This window comes from Coturnix japonica, chromosome 2 (genome assembly GCF_001577835.2).
Source record: "Coturnix japonica isolate 7356 chromosome 2, Coturnix japonica 2.1, whole genome shotgun sequence".
Taxonomy (NCBI): domain Eukaryota; kingdom Metazoa; phylum Chordata; class Aves; order Galliformes; family Phasianidae; genus Coturnix; species Coturnix japonica.
In genome coordinates, this window is record NC_029517.1 from 19845210 (window position 1) to 19870493 (window position 25284).

A 25284-nucleotide genomic window follows, 5' to 3' on the forward strand; every position below is an offset into this window, starting at 1 on the left:
AACATGCATTAAAACAGCATTTAAAATGTGTAAACCTCAGTTTTAAAGTGTGTTTGTTCTCAGAAAAGGACGTGCTTTCTATTTTAGACCAGTCACAGACATCTGTCCTGACGGGTTAAACTGATTTATTTTCCAGTAACATTGGTTCAATCGAGTTAACCAGATCAAAAGCTCTCAGTGCTCATTAACCCGGAGAATAACACATATGAGAGTGAGTTACCTGGCTGCGTTTTAGGGCTAGGTGGGCACTGCAGACCAGGTGCCCTTCTCCCACAGCCACTCGAGCATCAGCTCAAAGCCAGGGGCTCAGCCAAGAGGGTCGTCTCATCGCACCACCAACATAAAGCGCTCGCACGTCCCTTCAAGGCCCCCATCTTGTACAGCAGCCTCAGGGCAGACGGGGGAGGACGGCTCCGCCTGGGGGCACCCCGTGCCCGGCCCCCGCCCGTCCCAGCGCCCGGCGGGGCGGGGCGTGGTGGGACACCGCCCTGTGGGCGGCCCGGGGCCGCAGCCCGGCTCAGCTCGGCAGCCTTAGTGAGCGGGGCCGGTCGCCTCCTTCTTCCCTCCTTCTCTCCCAGCCACGGCTCGGGGCTCCTCCTCCTCCTTTCTCCTCCGGCTCCCTCCCTCCTCCCTCCATCCGTCACCCCCCGGCCGCACTTTCCTTGCGCCGCTCCCGTTTGCACTTTCCATTTCGCTCCTCCGGGGCAGCCCGGTAAAGCGGTCGGGCCGGGGCTATGAGCCGTGCGGGGAGAGCAGCTGCTGCCGAGCCGTAGGGAGCCGTCCCCGGGCAGGGCCGGGGTGTCCCGCTACAGGCGGCGGCTCCCGGGCAGGGCTCTCGCTGCCGTCCCGTCTCGGGGCGGAGGGGCCCGCGATGTGCGACATGATCGACTCTCAGTCCGCCGAGAAGATCAGCAGGATGAAAAAGTTGCGGAGAACTTTGTCGGAGAGCTTCAGTCGAATAGGTGAGGCCCGCGGCGCTGCCCGGCGTCCCGGGGGGAGCGGGGGGTGCCCGGTAACAGCCTCATGCGGGTACCGCTGGGGAAGATCGGTGTGAGCTCTCAGCCCGTGCTCGAGTTAGCACGAAACAGGCTAACAAAGTGAGAATCGGCATTGCCCAGCGTGCTGCCAAACTGAAACCTTGAGGAAAAAAAATGCGGGGAAGCGAATTGTTATTGTGTGGCTGCGGTTCTGGCCGCTTATTTTTCGTTCCGGCTGCACATTCCTGGAAGTTGAGGCATGAGATGCTGAGGCTGATAGAGCCGGGTGGGAGACTGGGGAGGGCGGACAAAAGAAGTCGGTCTGTCATCGCCGCCGAGCCGTGCAGCGCAGCATCCTGAGGCAGCGATACCCACGGCGTCTCCCGGTACCGCCGCTTCGCGTTCGGCTTTGACACCGCTCGTTTTGCTCCGGGTTTTGTTCTGAGAACAATACCAAAGAGTTCAGCCGCCTTTGGAGCCGTATTCCTGCCGGATAGTGGAGCGATGCTGGGCTTCGTCCAGCGCCGGTTGGAGGTGTTGCTACGGACTGCCCGCAGCGGCGTGCTCAGAGCCGGGGAGCGGGGCGAGGTGCGAGGCGGCGGCGAGGGGCTGGGCTGGAGGCCGCAGAGCCACCGGGGAAGGCCCTGGCACAGCCCTAACCCTGCGCTCACACCGGCAGGTCAGGGGCCGTCGGGCAAATCTCGGCTCCCAGAGCTGCTCTGTGTCTCTCTGAGCTGTGCTCCCTCAGAGCCCTGGCAGGGAAGCGCACAGCACGTGTAAAGCTGTGATACCCAAGTAGTGGTGAGGTACCGACACAGGGGATGCCCAGGGAGGTGGCGGGGACACCATCACCGTTCACAACAAGTGTGGATGTGGCACTGAGGGATGTGGTCGCTGGGCACAGTGGGGATGGGTTGGTGGTTGGACCGGGTGATCTCAGAGGTCTTTCCAATCTTGATGTTTCCGTGATTCTATGAACTTTAGCTTGAAGTGTTAGGAGAGCATTTGACATCTGGTATCTTCCTCGTTTCCTTTTGGTTCGATTGCTAAGGTGGGTTAGACTGGAAAGAGCTCGTTTATGTTTGCAAAAAAATTTCAAAGGTGAATGTTTCAGTTCTGAAGTGGATATTAAGTCACAGTTGCAAGTCCCTCTGTTTCCGTATGAGAATATCTCTCACCCATATTCAATCTTATGTCTTAAGGCATTTTACCAGTTTGATTAAAAAAGTCACTCAGGAGTTTGATCTGTCACATGCTTACGTGTATGTACGGACACAGACAGCCTGGTACAGACCTGTGGGCAGGCTTTGCCAAGTGGAAGTCATTAACAAAGACAACACTTTAAATGGAAGTGCTGCTTTATCATTGCAGCATCGGTCCCACTAATGCCTTCTTGGCACCATGACCTCTCTGAGTGCTAACTAGTGGCTTTCTTGGGTGATTGTCTCTTTTGGTTGCTGGAACTAATGAAACACTTCAGTTTCTGTGGGAGTTTTGGCTGATTTAGGTGCCCTCACTGTTGTGCTTTCTGTGTACCAGGGCCCTTTGTGCAGTGCCAGAGCTGTGTTTGCCTGTTGGTGCTGTTCTGTTGTTGTAAGTCAGCTGCCACCAGCAAAGCTGTTCCACCCACAGATGCTCCGGTAATGTGAGCATCACGCTATTAAGTGCACTGTGAGCAAAAAGCTCTGATTTATCAGATTGAGGTTTGAACCGAGCCCGCTCCCTGACAGCCACAGCCGCAGATAAGCTCAAGCAAAGTGAGCCTCTGTTCAGAAACTCTCGGTTTGCATACCAGGAAATGCTCAGGTGTGACACGTGCTCCGCTTCACTTCTGTTTTGAGATTAAAGGGAGGAAACCAAACCCTCAGCAGAGAAAGCTCTTATTTTTATCACGCTGTTTTCACATCTCTTTTTGGTAATTGGGTGCTACTTGGTCAGGTCAGTAAGTGACTGAGTGAATCTGTATCTGATCTTCAGCTTTGTCAGTCATCCATTCCTTTACAATTTTTTATAAATCTGTGACAGTCTTTTAACTTTTCCTCTTCAATGTTTTCATAGGTTCAGGTACCTGGCAGCATTATGAACACGCTGGTGCAGATGATGCAAAGCGATGTGATCTTCCCCTGCCGAAGCAGAGATATCTCGGTTAGCTGGGCAGGGCAACATGGGGCATCTCCCAGTGCTACCAGCTCTCAGCTGCTAAATACAATCCTTCCAGTCCTACAGAGCCCCTTAGTTTTGATACTGTGGTTCCTGTTAACCTCTTTAGTAAGAGTAGCAGAAGTGCTTGGAGTTGTCATTGGTAGTGTGTTTTTGCTTTGGTAAACCAACACACAATAACTGCCTTCAAGACCACTTTCTCCCCACTGAGTACCACAGTCTCTATTTGTGGGGATGAAAATCAGCAAGGAAACCAAATGCTGATTTATTTCTTTTTTTTCTTTCCCAGTGTGCAACAGTATGCTGAGTAATGTTTGAAACTACTTTCCAAAAGGATAAAACAATGAAATGTGGTGTGGAAGTTCTGGATATTCCCTCAGCATCTTTAGATGAAAGGGGCTAGCCTTATAACCAGCCCAGTCATCCCCTGGGCACAGAAAAGAGCCATTATTCAGTACTAGTTATAGCCTCGAGCAGTCTTGGCCCATTTTCTTAACTTTGATCTGATACTTTTCAGCCATTGCATCCAGAAACTGGCAGAGGGTGGTGAATGTGTCTGTGTTATATATCCTGCAAGATGCTGATCCAGCCTATAGTTGTTGGAGTACCTGATACTGGGACTGTTTCTTTCAGCTTTATGAGCTGAAGAATGTGATGTGTGAAACTGTCTGCCTCAGCCTTGTCCTGTCTGTAAGGCTGGTAAATGGCGGTATGGCACTGTGGTCTGTTGGAAGAAATGCATGTGGCCTTTTGTGCAAAGCTGAAGCTAATATTCCGAAATTGGCAGGATGGCTTTTATTGCAGGAATGATGAGCTCACAGTTCCAGAAGAATGATCTGTCTTTGCAATGAAGGCATCCCTTCAGCTAGCAGAAGGTTTCTGGTGCTGCAAGGAGTATCCCTCCTAAAATGTAGCACATCTTAAAGAATTCACATTGCTCAGAATCTGAACAATTTACAGAATTCTTTTTATTGATAAGTTCTTGGCAGCTCATCCCTTCCTATGCAAGCAGTCAAATTAGTTTACAGATTCTCCTTTCCTTGCTTACATACACACTGTTGGCCATACACGCAAACACATGACACTGGATGCTAACCAACTTTGTGAGACTGACTTGATTCACTGTTTCTTTTAGCACTTAAACCTTTATTAGGTTTGCTTCTTACTTTTATCCTTTGATAATTATGTAATTAAAATCAATTATCAGTAATTTTATAAAATTACCATCATCTTGTAGTTATATAAGGAATTCCTGGCTATGCGTCTGTTGGACCCAAACCATATTTTGAGAACCTTTAAGCTCATGCCACTTAGCTTTTTTCTTTCCCATATGCAATCTATGTAGCCCAAGCCCAACACCTGGCTGGGAGGGGCAGGGCAGGGAGCTCTGCTGCAGTTGCTCATAGGGCATAAAAAACGTCCCTGGCAGCCCCCAGCAGCCGTGTGCTGTGCTACCCGCTCCTCACTGACACAAAGGTTATCTCCATTATCTCCTCTAGTGTACACCCGCATAGCTCGCATACCTGAGATAATGAGAAGTGCGTTTGTAAACAGTTTATTATTATTATTAAGTGGAGAGTAGAAGTAAAGACAAGCCAGAAATGTGCACAAATTCCCATTTCTTGTTCCGCTGGGGATTTTGTTGTTATGTGTTGTTTGGTTATTCCTCAAACGTTTTGGTCTTATGAAAGCTGTGAGTTTTGGTGCGGGAGAACAGCTTGTCAGCATGACCCAGGGGTGTCATAGACCATATTTATAGCCTGTGTGTCATCATGACCTGAGAGGTAAATTAAAAGAATTAAAAACGTGTTCTTAAAAACAGTTCCGCAGTTGGTTTTTTTTTTTTTTTGTTTGTTTTTGTTCTTTGTGTCCTGCCTTATAACTTGCAAGTGCATGGGGTTGGCAGTCTGAAAACGCCTTGTCAGGCCTTCACAACCATAAAAATGCATTTCATGGTAAAAATGTGCAGCCTGCCTGCCCCAAACTTCTCAGCAAATTCTTTTTTTTTTTCCTTTTCTTTAAGTGTGAAATCTAGATGAGTAATCTCCAGCAATCTGAGTAAAGCCATTTTTTGTATCCTGAAGAAATGCCAATATGAGAGCAAACAAAGGCTGGAACATGTGTGCTTTCCTGCAGATGGAGAGCTGTGGTGTGTAGCTCACAGCCCTTGGCAGGGTTGCTGAGCTGCAGCACTGTCCTTTGGCAGTACAGCACTCCCTTGCCTCAGTTACTCTGCGTTACAGCTGTGGTGGCCGGGGGTTTTGGTTTTTATTATTATTCCTTTTGTTTCATAGAACACAGGATAGCTTGGGTTGGAAAAGATGTTAAAACCCACTCAGCCCTACAGCAGGCTGCCCCCAGCAGATCAGGCTTCCCAGGGTCCAACCCACCTTGAGCATCTCCAGGGAAATCTCCAGTCCCTGAGGATGGGATTTGGAAGGGATTCTGAAGGGGGAAGGAGCACCTAAAATTGTGAACTACTGAGTCAAGATTCCGAAAGGTGCTGGGCACTGAAGTAAAAGCACTTTGTATGCTGAGGGATCAAAGTCTTCAGAGCAGTGCTTGCTTCAGCAGTTCACACGTTTGGAACTGTTTTTCTACTTCCTTTTTGTTGGTTTTGTGCTAGTTGGTAGGGTAAGAAAGAAAGAAATCTCATCTACTTTAATGAAATGAATACTGGGGGGAGGGAGGAAAGACCTGCTACAACATCATACTGTAGTGCAAAGATTTAGTCCTTGACAAAGAACATGTAGCTAGTTCATTGTGCTTCTGTTGTATGAAGCTCTTTGGAAGGTGTTTTCACGCTCACTGAGAATTAAAAGAAATGCGTGGACTTCTATTTTCCTTAACCTGAAAGGATAATATATTTCATAAATATGTAAATGTGGTTTCTCAGAAACATGCTGTGCAGTCCTACATACCATTTAGTTTCATATTTTGAGTGTAAAATTGTTATTCATGCCAGCATGTTCTTTTCTATTATAACAGGAAAGAGTTGCTCTGTTTTTCTCTTTCCTGGAGTTAGTTACTTTGTTCTCATTGAAATGCAGCACAGATAACTGTTTATTTTTTTCCTTTTATTTTAAAGCCTTGAAGAAAGAAGACAGCAGCTTTGATGAGGTAGGTTAAATATCTTTCTACTTCAGATAGTCCAGACACTCTTAGTATTTCTCACTTGCGCTTGGAGACCCACAGACCATAGTGTTACTATATGCATATGTGTTAATACATGCACATTGCTTGAACATGTGTTCGTTTTCCAAATAACTACCAGATGAATTGGTTGCTTGAAGGCTCTGAATGGAATGCTTGTTTTCTTGAACACAGTGAAACTGAATGCTGTGTGAAGAGTGCTCATGTAGAACAGGTACATGCGGAGTAATGGTATATGTGGAGAAAATACTTAATAGAACTTTACCTACAGTAGTTGTCGTAACTGTAGGTATGTAGACAATACAGTAATAATATAAGTCTTCAGAGAACACTGTGTTAAGTGCTGCTGCATTTTATTGTCTTTGTGCTGAGTGTCTCAACTGAGGTAGATGCTGCCTTTGAAATGAGGCAAAACCAACAAAGCACACACAAACCCAACAGCTTGCTGGAATGGTAAGACTGGTACTTGATCATTCAGCGAAGACATGCTTGGGGCTTGTCCTATCTGTAATATGATGCATGTGTTTGTTAACTTGTAAAATATGCTGCTCATGGTTTGTGCTTGCTTTTATTTATGATGGGCCTTGGAAGGTCTGGGTTGGTGTGAGTTGTTCTGCAGCACAAGTTTACTCAGGAACGGGTGTAGATCTCAGTGTGATGTGTTGTCAGTGTGGTAGGCAGTGCTTGCCTTGTACCTCTCTCCATCACCATAGCTGGAAACAAATAGTAATATTTTCACATGTTGATATTAAGGTTCTGAGACTTCTGTCTTCTTCACTGCATGCAATGATCTTAAATCTTGGCTGATTGTAGTGAGATAGTTGGTGTCTAATGCCAGATTCTGAAATAAGTGGTGATGTAATGTCCTTGATACTGGATTAAATCAGACTTTGTTTCTTTCTAAACAGATCACAGCAAATTTGTGACCCCTCTGCTGAAATTCACTAACAGCAATACAGATGTTTTATTCTTTTCTGACGTTTTGCAGAGTTCAAATTCAGCTCAGCCCCTCTCAGATCTAGAGCGAATATTCTGGAGTCATATTTGCCTTCAGAAACCCTTGTTGGATAATGCAGAGGTCCTGACTATTATGATTCCCCGACAGCACTGATAGAGTTTGATTGCTTTTTAAAATTATGGCTGTTTTGATAAGTGGTTTCTTTACTCTGAAGGCTTCAGTAGTTTGACTTTGTTGTGACTTACCCATTAAGTATTTCATGTGATACAGAATTTGAAAGGATCTGTTAAAAGTTTTAAAAAAATAAAATTAAAAAAAAAAAGCTGCATTACAAAGATGCCAATTTTCCTGTCCTTTCCCCTTTCACAGGATCGTCTGTCTATGGCTTGTGAGCATTTTCTTTAAACTTGGTTTTCTGTTCGAACAAGTGACAACTCAAACAGATTTGCTACATAAATTTAGGGATATGTGCAGAAAAAAAAGATCCAAATATGTTTTTAATGGGGTTGGGCATATTGTTTGTTTGACACACTGCATTGATTGCAAAGGAATGCTAGTGGGAGAAGTGTACAGAATGTTTTTTCTGTAAATAAGGAGGAGTTTGATGTGACAGGGGTATCAAGCAGTTACCTCGTTTTAGTGACACTTCTTGAAAAGAAGAAGACAGGATTCACATTTTATGTTGTCCTCGTTTGTTTCTTCAATCTCAATGCAGAAGTTCTTGGAAGCCATCTAGCCTCAGGAGTGAATCAACAAATGGGAAGTATCACGTAATACTTAATTCCTTTTGTATCAAACATCCCTGAAATCAGAAAATAAAATGATCTCAAGTAACAATATTGTAGCGGATTATAGTGATGGGACAAGGAACTTGATGGAGGACTCTGTAGTAAAAGGAAAGTCGTGGTTTTAGACCTTTAAATTGTGAGCAAAGCACCAGAAGCAAAAGCAAGCTAGCAGGGGCCTGAAATCTCTGAAGGGAGAGGGAAAATGACTTAAAGAGGAAGACCTGTCTAAGGTTGCAAGGATTGCCTTTGCAGCTAAGTCAGTTGTCAGATTATTCTGTACAATTTTGGTGCTACAGCAAGCATTTGGTTGTTTATCCTTAAGGAAATAAAAAGGAAAAAATGAGCTGCTTAGTGGGCCTTTTTCTACCTACTTAACACTTGCATATCGTAGCTCAGAAACCTGCAACACTGCAGGAAGCCTTTATTTTGGAGAGAAACTACTAAGAATTAAGATATCAAAGATGGCATGCAAGCATTTCCCATAACTGCTTTCTGTGGGTTATGAAATTAATCTGTCTAGTAAATGAGGACCAAAAGAATCATGAATAGCATAGCCTGTAAGATGCATGTCAGAATACAATTTTAGTTGTTCCAGAAGTGTTTCAGGGATTTCTGCAGTGCTGATTGTGGCATCTTCCAGAAGCTCTTGAGTGTAAATGAGTAGATCACTTTCTATGTTGTCTTTAAACTTTGTCTTTTCCTTTCTATCACACTGATGTTTACTTGTCACCCTGTGAGAATCTTGTCCTGACCCAGTATCTACTGAAATCAGAGGGAAGTTCTAATTTTCATTTGTTTCTGGATCAGTTTCTTTCAAAATTATTATAATGTGGGGGTAGGGGAGCGCAGTATGTTTTTGCCTGTTTTCAGGGTTACTTTAGTTGAGTGAGAGAGATTAAGATACAGTTTTCCATCTTCTTTTTGTGCCTGGAAATGTTGTTACCTGCTCTCTGAAGAAAGCCAGCCATAGGAAAGAGTTGCTCTACCTCTGGAAACAGCCTAACCCAAACCCAGGCAACCCTTTCTCTCTGAGCGTAGGCTTTGGCTGGCAAGCATCTGTTTCATTCTTTTGGGCAAAGCACTGATAAAAAGGATTATCTATAGTGCATTGCCTTATTATATACTCTGGATAGATGTAGATCTTACAAGATGTAAGATAAACACCTCTGAGGAGTAATGCTATAAGCAAAGAGCTGTCTATAAACACAAGTTTGGCTTTTGAGTGAGCACTTTCTTTTTTGGCATTCCAGTAGTGTCAATCTCTGTCCATGTTAAAAGTAATAACTTCAACTATTCAGGATTTTTTTGATGTTTGTGGACTTTTAGTGTAACAAGAAATGAAGAATTTGGCCACTGTGTCTTGTAATGGTGTAACTATTTTCTTTTTTTGCTTGAATGTGTTCAAAGTTGACCATGTGTAGCTAAATTGCAGCATATTTGTTGGAGAGACACCCAGTGTTGATATTGTGACTAATCTCATCGCAATGCTGGTATCCTATTCCTTTGCTTAGCTGCTTGCCCTTACAATTTATTTCTGAATTATTATTAGTCTTGAGTTGTTGGTTCTTGTCCTTCTGTTGTTAGTGGTTTCTCTGAGCACCTAAATCATAATTTAAGGTCTTTTGTCATAAGTCATACACATTAGATGAATTAATATTAAAGTCATAATGAAATCAAAGCAAAATAATCTTAAGTCTCTGGTTAATTTACAGAACTACAGCTGGTTGTATGCAGAGCTGTATTGTTGTTATTTAGGTCTGTTTCCTTGTTAATTTTGTTGAGCTTTGAGAGCACCTCAGAGACGTAACTGTAGGGCTGGTTTTTTAGTGTATTTATTTTTGTTTTAAGGCCACCCTTCCTAGGAAATTATGAAATGTGATTGTGCCTACTGCATACATCGTTCTTTTTGACTCAGCCCTGTAATTTTGATGTTGGCCAGTGCTGGGTCTCCTAGAAGCTTGATGAGAGAGCCTGTGAGCTGGCTGAAGGACAGAGATGAAATCTCTGACTGAGAGCCTGGAATGCAAGGTCTTGTGAATATAGGAGAATCTGTGTGGAAGGGTTATGACTACTCTGACCTCAACAAAATCCTTAATATTCATATATTCCTTCCTGTGTGTAGAGTGTCCAACAGTGAGGATGCCAAAATTCATTTATTTAATTATTTCATTTATTGAACATCTTCTGTGTGCTTGAAATAGAAGTGTGTGAAAGAGGAGGGGGTTCTGCCAAGTTACTTCTTGGTTCTGTAATATGCTTGCTCTTGCAATCCCTCAATGAAACACAACCAAAAAGGACGCTCCTTCTGTGGGATGTTGCATTAAGTAAATGGTTGGTTTGAAGGATCCTATGTCTGAATGAGAGCTCTTCCACAGAGAGCATTTTGAATTCAGGGAGTTAAAAGGAAGGTTATAGCAGGAAATAAAGCAGAGCTCTCCAAAAAACAAACAAGAGAATTTTGAATGCTGTAATACAAGAAGCACACAATATGATATGTACCAATTTTGCATTTTTCCCCACAAGTTTTTCTTATATTAAGTAGTAGCTTGAAGAAGCAACATACATAGGAAAGTATGGATATGGCATTAAATCTTAGCTTTTTTTTCTCCTATAGAAGAGGATCTGGATTATGGGAATCTTCAACAGGAGCTGAAGGAGAAAGAAAACTAGCCCGCTTGAGATTTTAATGTTATATCTTGGAATAATCATTGTATCATAGCCAGAAGACTTAGAAGAGTGTGAATGGTGTGTGACAGACTTAGGGGAGAGCCTGTGATATGAGAGATTCTGGAAGCCTGATTGTTATCCCTCCTTCTCTGGTGGGATAATTCTTTACTGATCAAGGTATTGCAAAATCATTGCAAGACATGGCCTGGTTGTCTGCTTCTTGATGACTGTTTGGGCTTACAAAGCAATAGACTGGTGACGACTGCAATGCTGTGAGTGGTGGACAGTTTCCAAGGAAGTGGTTAAGATAAGCGCTGTAATAATAGTCTGAAAGCCTTTGGCAGAGTGGAGGGAGGAATTATTTGCCTTGAGAACTTGGATGGGACTTGGGGTGTATGACTTTGTACATCTCGTCTGCTTAGTGCTAGGCAAGCAGGTAATGTGTGGATAACTGTTAAAATGTGAAGCTGAAGGATAATGGGAGAGAGATTTAGGAAGAAGTGCTGGGGAAGAACAACTTAAATCTGGAGAACAAACAGAAGTATAGGTGTGAAATCTGTTTATAAATAATGCTAAACAGTGTTATCTTCATCTGGTGATTTATGAGAGTATTCCAATCACGTACAGAGGTGCTTGAAGCATCCTGAGAGATGGGTCTGTTCAGACATGTCACCAAGCAAGTGAGAGGAAACGTAGTTCCAGGCAGAAGGGAACAAAATCAGTACTGAAAATTGCTGCTACTGAATTGTCACTGGGGACATAAGTCAGACAATTTTTTATTTTATTTTTTTTTTGTGAAAGCGGAATGTAAAAGCTCAACAGTGTTACCTGATGCTTCCTGTGGGTGGCCTGTCTTCACTTATGTCATCCTTGGATTCACAAGGTCTTTATGTGTTGGATAGAGACTTTCTTGAGTCTGCCACCTTCAATAGTGGGAATAGGCAGGGTTGGTATTTTCTCCTCTCTTTCAAATGAGACTTCCTGGGAGGTGATTTAGGTGGGTTTGTGTTCCTGCCTCTCTTGACTCAACTTTTTCTTCCCCCAGCACTGTTTCCTAACGTTGCGGAGGCTCTGTTCTTGGTCCAGTTCTTCTGTAGCAGATGACTGAGACACCAGCCTGCCCTGTGCATTTACTGATTGTGTTAGTCATGTGCTGGGTCTTAAGGCCATTCTAACCAAGCATGAATCTGGATTGTGTCAGTAGGTCTTGAGAGCGTTATGTGACGTGGCTATGTGTGGGTTTGTAGGACAGTATAAACACCTCAGTGCTTACAAAGTTGTAGTCAACTGCTTAATAGGAATCATCTTTTCCTCTTGATGAGGACTGATAATGTTATTAATAAATGTGCTGCAGATGAGTCTGAGAATGAAGAGAACGGATGGAAGGGAACAAATGCAATATTTCTGCTGCAGTGCAGAGGTTCCTTATTTGATGAGCTGTGTGAAAGATGCCTTCTTTGACAGTGGTAAAAATGTCTCTGTATAACTTCTCATGGCTTAAAACAGGCAGCAACCTTTGGACAGACTTGCTTAATTTCTCAGAGAATTACCTCTATTCCATGTTCGATATGGCTGCTAGGGATTCTCATCACTTCCCTGCTGATTGTTGCATGTGGAAGAAAGGAGGGCTCTGGGAGAAAAGAGATGCATCAGAATCAGGTCCAGGTGATAGCAGTGCAAGCTGATAAACATCCAGCAGCTGGTGTAAAAGCATCCAAGCAAAATTGGCTGGAGGATGGCTGCTTTGTTGTGCCTAGTTTCAAGGCTTTGAAGCAAAATCAGAGATCATTAAGAAGGTTCAGATTGACCTTTTACTCATTCAGAACAGGAATTGATCTTTTGTTGTCGGATAACCTAGATTTTACAGAGGCCCAAATTTGAGAACTTTTCTGTTGTGCTTGGGAAGAATTTTTGTCTGCGAGTATCCCTAAAGCTGTTGGATGACTACGGTTTAGCTATTGGCCCCACCCACTCTTGGTGTTGAGCTGTGCATTCTTCTGCCTGGTGGGTTTGCTGACAGAACATCCATACTTTTCAGAAAGTGCCTGTTTTCATTTTGATGGAAAAATAGCTAAGGCAACTATGAAACTGCATCTACTCCTCTGCCTTTCCTTCTCATATGGATGTGTGATAGAATATGTGTTTGTGTCACTAGTTAATGTGTGTGCCTTTTGTGTAGTTTTTCTTTGAGAAAGGATGAGACGAAAAAGCAGAACTTGATGTGAATTCATGCTTAGAGCAGCAATTTGAGGATCTGGCCAAAACGCTGCTATAAAGAAGTTTTAACCTCTGTTCTGGCCAGCAGGAAGATGTTTTAAACATTAGGGAAGCATTGAAAAATGGGATGAATTTCTAGGTCTGCTTCTGTCACTTGGACATGTGTTTGTGTGTGGGATGTTTCAGTTGGTCAGATGAGAGGATATATGCATTCCAGAGACATGAAGTCAGATTATAAACTATTAATATTTTGATGAAGTGCACTTATGTGTAAATCCTTTTATTTTCTTTGGATACACAGGATGTAGTAATTTAATGGCAGACTAAATAAGGCAGAGTAGCAAAACAGAGTATGTTATCAATGGGATTAGTAGCTTCTTGTTCTTGACCTTGCTGGGTGGTGTCTTAGTTGCAAGACAAGAAGTAGTTGAATGCCATCATTGATGGTTCTCTCTTCTACATTTCTTGTACTTCGTGGCCCTCTTTAAATTATTTCTTCTGTAAGCTACAATACTAGCATACATGTGACTATAATTAAATGCTCTTCTCATGAAAGAATGAAAATAAATGGTTTGTGTCTAGTTTTCTTCTCTTTCCTGAGAAATTTGGTGTGCATAATGCCTCATCTGCTGTGTTATGGTATCATTGATGACTATTTGCAGGATTCCATTCATAGTAATGAAGATTTTGAGTCAACTGATATCCACAATTTTAGTTAACAGGTTCTACTGAGCTAGTTACTTAATCTGAATTAAGTTTCTGCATGTGATCTAGATGTTCATATTTTTCAGACTTGAGAGCTAGAAGCAGGTGTTGAACCACTTGTAAAATGAAACCTGATTGGAAAATACTTCCTCCTACTCAGTACAGTGACAAAAGCTGCATTGTAGTCCAAAGATGGTGGCTGTTGGTTAAGTCTTAAGACAAACGTGGGATACTACTGAAGAGCTTGCTGGTTGAAGGGCAGCTTCAGGGAACCCAGGAGCACAGCCAGAGGTTGGTCTCACATGTCAGAGGCAGCAGACAGGGACAGCAGGCTGCTGCAGCATTACCTGTGGTGCAGAGTGTACCTCAGTGGCTTCCATGTGTTTCTTGGCTTTCTAGGCATATTTATTAAATTATCTATAACATGCTCTGCTTTGCTAATGACAGGTCCTGTTGCAGTTTTACTGTTAGAATAATAATTTATGCCTGCTCAGAAAAAAAGTTTTTTAGCTTACCTGTGCAAAGTATGGTGCCAATTCCATGCATTGTGTTAGTTATTATTCTTAGTTTCTAAATATGCAAAATTTTCCATGAACTGTAGGTTCGTCTCGTTTGGAGAATATCTACATATATTTTTTTCTAAAGAAAGTACCATCTAGTAACAGGATGTTACAGGCTTCCCATGCTGACCTTGGAGTTGCACAGAATTCTGGAAACCAAAGAAGAACATCTGGAGAAATACTTGGGATGCCTTATTTATTTATGTGGTTGCAGTATGGCTCAGTTAAATGCCTGGCTATTGTCAAGTCGGGACAGAAATTCAGAGAAGATGAAGGGGTGTGCTCACTTTGCTTGCCCTTAAAAAGGCATGCTGTAACACTTCAGGACTTTCTGTTCAAATTAGTTTTTAAAAAAAAAAAAAGAAAAAAGAAATTTTTGATATTAACTTTGATGTTAGCAGTTATGAGCTAGACTAAGTACATGTATTATTTTTTTTATAGCTCAAACAGTTATTTTCAGTGCTGTGGAGAGAATGCAAAATGGTGCATTACGTTTGGATTTAAGACAGCATTAAAGCTCGTACTTTGAAACCAAAGTGATGATATTCAGCAAAATGCTATTTGAAAAGTAAAAATGTAAGTTATTTTCATGAGAAAAGGTTCCAGAATGTTTGAATAATACTACCAGGGAAACTGGGATTCTTTTTTCTGAATTTTCTGTTTTCTGCATTAATATTATCAAAGGTCTAATTGAGATACTCCAGTTGCTGTAGTGCTAATTACTTTATTCTTGCAGAAGTGTGGTAGGAATGGTGTGGATTTCTACACTTGAGGTGATGCTTCATTTTGATGTCACAAGTCAAACTTCAAGTAGAACACCTACTTGAACATATGCCCATAGAACCTAGCAGAGCACAGGAGTGTCACTGATGAGCTGGTGAGTCCAAGAGGTGATTCCAAGACTCTAATATTGTTCAGTGGTGATGTCAGGCTTTGGAGTAGATGTACTTCTGTTAGAGAACCCTCATCATGGAAATATGCAAATCCAGTTTATTTTATTATTACACTGTGGAAAAATGCCATGATAATCTTCCTTGCTCTGTTTCTACCACTTGTAAAGATAAATAAATTATATATAGAGAGAGGAGAGGCCTCTTGGAGAGAGTGGCAGAAAACTGATTTCTTTTTCCAAAGACCATGGATGGAATAGGAGATATTCAGTAGGAAACTATTCACTGTACTGAGCATGCTGCTTAGATTTCTTCAAAATTTAAAACATGGATAGCAGATCAGTGATACAGGCATGAGTTAGACAGAACTTTTCTAAGTCCACCTGTGCTGTTTAACCACATTACTGGTCATACAGTTTGCACTCATGGTCTGTCAGTAATGCCATGAGCCTCTCTGAAGGACAGTAACAACAAATCATGCAGGCAACTACTGTGTGCCATAACTGTTACTAAATGAAACTCAGACTAGAGAAATGAGGATACTCCATCTCTATGGCCAGGCTACATTGTTTCCTAAAAGTTATGTTTCAGAGCAGTTTTGCAGAAAAAAGATGTGAGGGTCCTGGTGGACATCAAGTTGAATGTAAACCATCCATGTGCTTTTGCTGCGAAGGTGTCTAATGGTGTCCTGGACTGCATCAGGCTGACAGTTGCCAAGAGGTTGAGGGAGGTGACTGTTCCCCCCTCTCCAGTGCTGATGAGGCCACAACTGGAGTTCCTGGGTCCAGTTTTGGGCTGCACAAACCCAGAAACCTGGACGTGCTGAACAAAGTCCAGCGATGGGCTGTGAAGATAATTAAGGGAAGGAAGCTGCTCTCCTACAAGGGAAGGCTGAAGGAGGTGGAACTGCTTCTGGAGAAGACTGTCTAAAAGTACCTGAGTAGAAGATGCAAAGGGAATAAGGCCAGGCTCTTCTCAGTGCCAGGACAGAAGGCAATGGATACAAACTGCAACACAGCGGGTCCTCTCTGACCATCAGGGAGCATATTTATTGTGAGGGTTCTGGTGGAGAAGATGGGGAGACAATCCAGTTGTCCCTTCCAATATCAACCATTTCATGTGTGATTCATGCAATTTATTGCAGGCTAATTTCTTTCTACAATCTATCTGGAGGTTTTTGTATCACTTTGTGTCTCAAGAGAATGACTTTTACTTTTGTCATCTATGAGCACCGATAATATTTCAAATGTTTTTGCAAGGAGAGGTAATTTCCTTTGGATGTAATTCCATATGCTGCACTGCAAATATTTGTGGTCTAAGTTCTATAAAGAATGTCAGATGTACTGTTTCAAAGCACTTGTTTATGAAAGGTTAAAAGAAATCTAGATGTGAAGATTCTCTAGGAGTTTTTGTAATAAAAAGCTGTAGAAGCTCATTCCTATCCATCACTCATCTGCTTACGACACCTCTGCAAAAATCCTTCTGTTTCTTTCCCTCCTTAAGCCCTTAGTACTTGATACTCTAGGAGAGTAACACAGAGCTTATTGCTGGTTCAGTTTTTTTCTGCTTGCATAATTTTACCTCTCATCTCCTATTTCACTGAGGAATTTTTTATTAATATGCGTAGTATCTGCTATTAAGCTTATCACCTCTGCTCTCTTCAGCTGGTTAGTTTCAAAAGCAAGAGGCTCTGAGAAAGCAACCTATAGATGGAAAACAACTGTATTTATGAAGCCTGAAATGACTATATGCATTTAGCAGATATAAAGTTTCTTTCATCTGGATTTGTTCCCTCATAGCAAACTCGTGCAGGTATTCTGAGATGATTCGTCTGGAAAGAGTAAATAACTTCTGCTGCAAGAATGAGAGTAGAAGTAAGATTTGTCAAAGGAGGGAAATTCTGCTTTGTGTCTTGATTTTTCTCTTTCTAAAGGATGCTTGTAAAGCTTGGGGAAGGGTGGCATAAGAGAACAGCTTTCTTTATTTGGTGTACTGTTTAGTCTTGCTTTTAGGCAGTACAGAGGAGAGGGGAAGAACTGATGTTAGCAAGTGGTTATTCCTCCATAAGCATAGGAGAAGTGGGAGTGTCCTATCACATGTATTACTGAGTGTATGTTTGTCTTTCCTAGTTTTCTTATTTAGTTGTTGTTCAAAAATGTTTCATCTTCTTCTTAAATACAGATCATCTGATACCTCTGTGTGTGGGCCTGACACTGAAACGTTCCCAGTTTTGGCCCTGGCATTAGCATGAAGAAATGCTATGTGGGAAAAAATAGCCATGGACCCAGAGTGTGGCCAAAATTATTCATCTCATAAGTTATCAGCAGGACTCCTGGTTGCCATTCCTTGCTTTTTCCTGGATTTCTAGGAATGATTCTGAGATTTGGTGACTATAACGGTGTTGTATTCCTAATGGAAAAAGGTTATGTTCCCATCAACATGCATGTGACACAGTCAAATGACTTGTATGTTTGAATGTGTGGTATCCCTTTATTTCAGTTTTCTGTTTGAGTTGGGCATATGGTTGCATACATAACTTTAAAGAGTAAGCTGCTTTATATTAACTTGCATTTGTCTGGAGTTACCCCTTAACATACTCTTACTGTAGAGTTGCCATTCTGTAATAGCAGCTTGTATCCTGCAGACCTGTTCTTGAAGCTTGGTCTTGAGTGCCAAACTTTTTCAATAGAAGAGTTCAAAAGACTGTGCTCATTATGCTAAAAAAATGGTACCCCTAGGCTCCTACTTGATCAAACTTAGGGATGTTTTAGAACCGGGCCATAATTAATTGTACAGTAAAACAGAGTTATTATTAATTTATGTTTATAAGAGAAGGGACTAAATTATGTTCATTCTCTGTACAGTTTTGGAAAGGAGAAACATGCATTAATAAACAACGTGACTGTAATTAATTAATGATCCCCTAGAGAGGGTTTGCTCCCAAAGTAGCTAATTACTGTGTGAAACACTAAAAAATTAATCCCAAAGCAAATCATGCAAAATCAGCCATGGGGTAGTGAATTGTAGAGACTGTTGTTTTTTGGTTTTTTTTTTTGTCCTAATGGCTCAAGTTAACAACTGAGACAAATGATGAAATGCAAAACAAAACTCCAGTGTTCAGGTGTGTTTTGGCATTTCTAATTAATAGGATCTCAGCTGTGCACTAAAAAAATATCATAAAGATCTTAGTAAAATTAATGTGAGCTATGGACCTCTTTCCATCACTTTTGATTACTTATGGAAGATCTAGACAGGCCCTAAACATCAGTGCTCAACTTCATCATTCTCTACTTTTTCTGTTGTCTATCATCAATCTTCTGGTGAGCTTTGCTTTTCTCCCTTTTCAGATAGAAGTGAAAAAGATCTAGAATTCTATTGCAAAAGTACATTTCAGAAGCTTATTGTTGTATTAACCTACATGATTTCATCAGCTTAGGTACCAGTTAATAAACAGGTCATCACGTGTTTCTCAGTTGGCAACTGAAGCAGATTATTGGCTTCCTAAATTTTTAGAGACTTTTATTTTTGGGAATAATAAAATGCACTCTGCTTTGTGCACTGGCAGTTTCACTGACTTCCAAGAAAACACATGAATATGACAAAAACTTGCGTGCTTGTAGAATCAGAGCCTTGATTCATAAAATGGTACTTAGTAAGAGAAACAGGCAGAAGGTAGTAATTTTTTGTTGAAAACAATGGTTATTGCACAGATAAATGTTAGCAGCATTGATTGATGTCTGACAAGAGGTGTAGAAGTGATTAACATGACAATGTAGAAATTATGTCATAAATATTTTTGTCCCTTGCAACTGCAGCACACATATAGGCTAGACTTTTGGATATTCTGTAATTGTACTTTTTTGAAAGAGAATATTTCTTTTTGTTATGGAGAGAAAATTATATCTTACATAATTTTTCTGCACGTAGTCTCTATAATTCTACCTCAGCCTAACTGATATGTACTGCTTCTGTACGGTTTAAATGAAGCTCTTATACATCCTCACTTCCCTTTCCTTCCCTGCTCTTAGATCTTACATGGCTGTACTAAGAACAAATGAGCTCTTCCCTAAGCTTCTCTTAGAAAATGAGTTTTCTCACTCTGCAACTATAGATCTCTGTAACGCATATCAGACTGTATATAGAGTTATATAAATCTCACTCTGTTGTCTACTTATATAATAAAAAGTGCATCATGCATTATGTGTAATATATACAGCTATTATATAGTATTATAATACATATTATAAAATAACTGGTTATAAACAAATGCATGATTAAGAAGCAACTAGGACATCAGAAATATTTATAGTGTGATTTTTTTCATTCCTTAAAGGCAGTGACTAAGAAACAAATCTGATCTCTAATGTAAGTGAAAATTGGACATTGGTTCTAAGCCTATTCAAACTAGTTTAGCCTGAAGATGAATGCAAATATAAAATAAATTGCTGTCTATGAAATGATGTATTCATACTACAGATGCTCATGTTTGGCAGGTTGTGTCTTGACTTGGCCATTTCATCCTGCCTTTATCTGTTATACATATTCTATATAAACTTTACCATCTGTGTGCTTGATATAAACGACTTTTCTCATGTTAGCAGGAATGATTTGGTAGGGGAAGCTAGCAGCTGTGTTGCTGGTGTGTTCTCAGCTTTTATAGACAGGAGATGTGCTGACCTGCTTCTTTGGTTTTACAGTGAAGCTCTGAAAGAGCTGAGGAGGTGACGGAAAGAGTTGTGGATGTTCTTCCTTTGTCTACCTATGAAGAAAGGGGTCACCATTTCCTTCTTGGCTCTCACTTTCTTTGCTAATCTGTTGAAGTGCCTTCTGGAGTCTGTTTGAGAAGGCGCTGGAGCTGGAGGAAATGAGACAAACTGTTATGAGGATATGGAACAGCTGTGTTGTAAGGAGAAATTGAATAGTCTTGGGTTGTTATGTCTCAAAAAGACCACCAAGGGTGAATATGACAGATGTGTAAAATTCTGAACGATGTGGATGAGGCGATTAAAAATAAATCAGAAAGGGATTATTTATTTATTTATTTTCAGTGGAGAAAATTAATCAAATTAATTGAATTGATCTCATCACCCCATGTTGTTGTCTGGCTTCCTGTAGTAAAGGTGCACCAGGGCCCGTTGTGGTGACAGAAGCCTTCTCAGGGCTTGGTACGTGTGGGATTTTCCCCAGTATTTGGGAGAACAAAGCATGTCTGGGCAGCAAGGCAGATGTTGGAGGAGGGGGCAAATGAGAACCATCTGGAGGTGACTCTCACTGAAGGGCATGTGCTCCCAGCACAAATCAGAGTGCTTATCTACTGAGTGATGGAGAAAGTAAACTGGGCTGAGTGGTTCAATCCAATATTGGCTTTCATGTGTTTGGGTTTTACTGCTCAGAGCTCGGAACATCTGAAAATTGCAATGACCTGGTAACGTTTTGTAGAGATAATACTTAATACTTGTTAATCAATACTACTTCTGGTGAAACTCCATGCTTAATCATAGCTATGCATAGGTCAATCTTTTGCAGTTCTTGACTTATCTTTCTCAGATGCATAGAATAAGTGAAGAGAACAAAATAAATTCTTTGCTGGAAATAGTTGTCTCCTGGAATTCCACCTAATCTATTGAGCTGCTGGCAAACTCAGTGCAGTACAACATGAAGCCAAGAAACAAGAATGAAGAGAACAATGAAAAAAAGGAGTATAGTGAAAGCATCTGAGTGTTTTCTGTGGAGAGGAAAAGTCACGTCACTAAAGTATGATTCAAAATGTGACTTCATTCTCTACGATTTTGCGAGCATCATAGGAAGAGCTGCTTAATAAAATGCTTGCTTATCATTAGAATTATTTCTGCTTTCCTAATAATTCTTCAAGACTTCAAAATAAAACGAAACTACTTTCCTCCAGTTCCTGTTACTAGTTAGAAAAACATTCCTACTAGGAATAGTTTCATCAACATCTTGGTTTCCTGTGCATTATTTTCAAATGGGACCATAGGGACTTACTTTAATTTGTTTGTATTCTGTTTCCTTCATGCCTGGGAATCTCTGTAGGCATTTTTCTTGGGTGTTTATGCATATGTTCATTTTTGTTTAATGTCAGATTTGAGTAAAGGTTCCTTTGCTGTGAGGTGTAATAAGCTTAACTCTTTCAGCACAAAAATAAATATTTTATCTGTCCTTCAGAGTACTGAGATTTCTGATGCTTTTCTAGTTTAACAGGACAAAAAAACTTCCTTTCTCTTACTCTCAAAAAAGATCCAGGCCACCATAGAGAAGCTGATAGTGCTTTAGCCTCTGTATTTTACAGCCCAGTTGGATTTTGTCATCACCACATAACTTTGTCTTGGGGATGTGAGAAGGCACATCTATCTCTGTTTTTGGTCCTGAAAAATAATAATAATAATAATAGTAAAATGTTAGCTTATCTAAAACAATTGGAGGGGGAGACATTTTTAATCACTGGTTTTTTTTTTGATCAGCCTAAATGTCTATTTTTAAGCAAGCTGACTTTACATGGCCAAAGGGATATTGCATTGCATATGATGTCATGCAGAGGAAAGTATCTTACTCTCATGCTGCTCACTGGGTGAACTGAGCATTGTTTGGGGGGTGGTAAGCAATTGCTTGAGCATCACCTGTTGTGTATGTTTATATGCATATATATATATATATATATATATGTATATATATATATATATGTCATAATTATTAAGCTTTCCTTCTCTCTGTCTTTCTATCTTAGTTAATAATTTTACCTCAACCAATTTTTTTTTTTTTTTTTCATCCTCCCTTCTGGTTCCCCCCATCCCTCTGGGAAGGAGGGAGTGAGCAAGTAACTGTGTGGTATTGAGCCATCTGCTGGGTTAATCCACAACACACAGTAATATATTATAGGCTATTTTGCATGTGTCAAGCAGTTTTTGTATGGTATACATATATCTACTTTTATGGTATCACTTTCATTTCCTGTTCTCTTTTTGTTGGTGCTTATGGTTAAGAGTACTGCATATCTCAAATTAGCTTTATTTTAATATGAGGCTATTAGTTCTTTATTTCTGCTCTGTTGTGTTGACTTTTTTGCAATGTTGTTGATATCTGCACTGTTATTGGTATCAGAGAGCTAGCAGACCACTAGCTACCACTAGCTTTGTGTGGGCTCTCAAGAATGTAATAAGACAGTTCTGTATAGAAAAACTTAGTCTGAAAGAAAATCATACTATAATTTATGTTTGAAGGAACCTCAGAGAAGACAAAAAGAAGCCATTGATTCTGTGTGAGTATTGCTAGGACAATTGGGGTGTAATCAGCACTGTTTGGTCACAGATGTAAACAGCAGCAGTTTGCTATGAAGAAAATAAACTCCATACCAGCCAGACCCACTACAGCTTGCTTAGTTTTTGAGGTGTTGTTATAACAAACAGCAGCATGCAACTTACCAGAGCACTTAAGTGCTTTGGAAGGGCACAAAACCAGACAGTGCAGCCAGGTCTGGAGCTCCTATTCTGAGTGCACTACTTTAAATGTGGTTCCCTAAAACAAGAAGTCGGCACAAGTGCTCTGTGGTGGATTGCTCCAAAACTTCAGGAGCAAAACTGCCTTGCTGGAAAAAGGCAGGCCCGGAGTTCTGGACAAAAGGACTCAGACTGCTAAAAAAGTGAGGGAAAAGCATTCTAGTTCCCTTTCATTTGTGAAGCAAAGCTTCATTGTTTGGACATCCGTAGTTGTTTGCAGATCAAAAGAGAAACAGTTGACCCATTCATGTCTTCTGGCATAATGGTATCTCATATCTGCGCTCTCTTATCTGCCTGTTTTCCTTGTGGACTTTAGTGCGCTGAATGACTTGCATTCAAGAGAAAATATTTAGGGAACACCAAGTCTTGTACACAGCTACTGATATAGAGTCTGTGTTAAAGGGAAAAATAAGATGTGTTGTGATGGAACATCTGTCAACAGCAAAGAAGAAAGGAAGGAGTGTGGCTTCTCACTTTCTTTTATTGGTGCAAGGAGTGGGGGAAAAATATGGGGAAGGCCACAGAGTTCTCTTCAGATATCCCTTGAAAGATCAAGATTCTTAAGAAGGTGGACAGAGGGTGGTTAGTGGTGATCAAATTGGCAAATGGAAGTTTAAGAGAAATTTGGAGACAGATGTCACGGGTTAACTGTGAACAGTGAAACCAAAAATAAGATATTATACTCCTGTAGCATTTGGTCTCCAGAATCTCAGAAGTGATGGAGGAGTTAGGAAGGAAAGAATGGTTATAAATATGGAATAACAGTATAGGTATGGGGAGTTGCTGATTCTTTGGACTAGAAGTTTTCAGGCTGGAAAAGACAACTTAATGCCAACATGATGGAATTCGATAAAACTGGGAACTGCATTGGGGAAGAACACTGGGAATTACACACTGGCTTGTGTACTTCTCATGCTCGGTCCTCAGAGGCAGGAACTTGAGGTATGTGGGCTTTTGTCTGGATCAGGTGTGACTGTTCTTAGGCAGAACATTTGGTACAAGCTGAAGAGACCAAATAAAGGGAAAAAAAAGCATACTGAGCAGAATTATGGGGAACTTGCCAGGTGGGAAACAGTGCTTAGGAAGTTGCAGAGGAGCAAGGCTGTGGAGTAGAGGAAGGCCTGCTGAACTGACAGGTACTATGAAACACATTTTCTCCTAGCTCTGGAAGAAAATATTGAGCCTTCGATGTTCTTTGTTGTTTAAGAAAATGCAAAGATATTACTTTTTTTCCTAATACTTCCTCTATATAAATTTAATATAGCAAGTGCCACTTGAGTTGATACCAGAGTTGCTAATATTACCCTCTGTTGTGAAACATGGGGCAAGTTATGAAGTTGCTTAAAGCCCTATTTGCCTTATTTTAATTGGAATGGAAAAATTCTTGCTACTGGTGTCTAAGGAGGTGCTCTCCAAAGCTGGGTGGGCTTTTGATACTGACATTTCCACAAGTGTAAGAATTGCAATTCACAACCAGGAATGTGGCGTACAAGAATGGGATATATTTTCTGGTTCAAAGTGAGAGAGGTCTGTTAAGGGGTGGCTAGAGTTGGAGAAAATTCATAATTCTTGATTAACAGCTTCTGTCTGTAGAATTTAAAAGGAAATTGTTTCCAGAGCATGTTGGTAATTTGCATTATTTTTGCCCATGTTGTAAGTAACAATTATTATCTCTGCTTCAGATAATGCACTGAAATGCAGGCAGATGAAGTAATTTAAGCTGAAAATGCATGGCTAAGGATTTTAGATAGATTTGGCATGGCCTACTGAGAAAGCAACTGTTTCTTTGATATGAGTCTTTCAGGTGGAGTAAACCAAAATTTTATTACCTTGAGGTAAAAAAGTGGGATAATGAGTGGAAGTTGAGAATGGTTCTTTGCATGTGCATACGTAAAGAAAAAATATCTTGAGAAGTGATTAAGCACTTGAAAAATGTCATTTGATCAGGGAGTGGAGATTCTGACACGAGCTCTAAATGTGGTATAATCACATCAGCACTCAAACTGCTAGGATGAATGACTCCTTGAATTGTTTTAATTTTGTCTGAGAGTCTTGTCATTTGGGAGCTCCCGCAGACAAGAGACAAATTTCTATTGCCAGCACTAGGAAGAAGAGCAAGAGTTCATGCTTTATATAGCATCTTATTCCAAATGCATTTGAATATTTAATATTAAAATAATATTAAAAGAAAAAAAACCCACAAAACAGTTCCCATTAATTAACGAGAAAGAAACATTAACTGTATGTGGAGGGCCTTTACCCAAAAGGAAATCTGAATTCTAAAATGTAGATATAATCGGAAGTCCATGTGTTACAGATGTAGGTGATCCACTAAACCATTGTATCATTTGTGCTTGATATTGTGCTTCAGATGTGTGAGATGTATGTTCTGACAGACTGCACATCCTAAATCTTCATCTGTAATGCTCCTTTTCATAGATTTGTTGTCATCTTTGCACCGTACTTTGTTTGGTACTGCATAGATATTACAGGTGTGAGCAGGCATCCTAATGAGTTCCTGTCAAGTGTATGTAAAGATACTGAGGGGAGAAAGGACACCTTGGCTCTTACAAATTAATTGTGACAGAATGTGGAGCTTTTATAATACAACAGGAAAGACTGATTTGTCCTTAAAGATTGAAATCAAAGTTGAGAATTGTGTATGAGTGATTTCCAAGTTCCTAAAAGGGGCCGTCTG

At 40.8% G+C, this 25284-nt stretch overlaps 1 protein-coding gene across 3 annotated transcripts in view; it reads left to right on the forward strand.

Moving 5' to 3' along the window:
• Positions 1–509: 509 nt before the first annotated feature.
• The window catches only part of CDK14 (cyclin dependent kinase 14), a 288398-nt gene continuing 263623 nt past the window's right edge, over positions 510–25284 (forward strand). The window contains exons 1-2 of one of the 3 annotated variants that reach the window (XR_001553047.2): positions 510–962; positions 6226–6257. Coding sequence is in view for 1 of the 3 variants with exons in the window: in XM_015853364.2 (XP_015708850.1) it covers positions 872–962; positions 6226–6257 (123 nt within the window). In the remaining 2 variants the exon portion in view is untranslated. The remainder of the gene's footprint in view (positions 963–6225; positions 6258–25284) is intronic. The other 2 variants (XM_015853364.2, XM_015853369.2) reach the window with 2 other exon arrangements.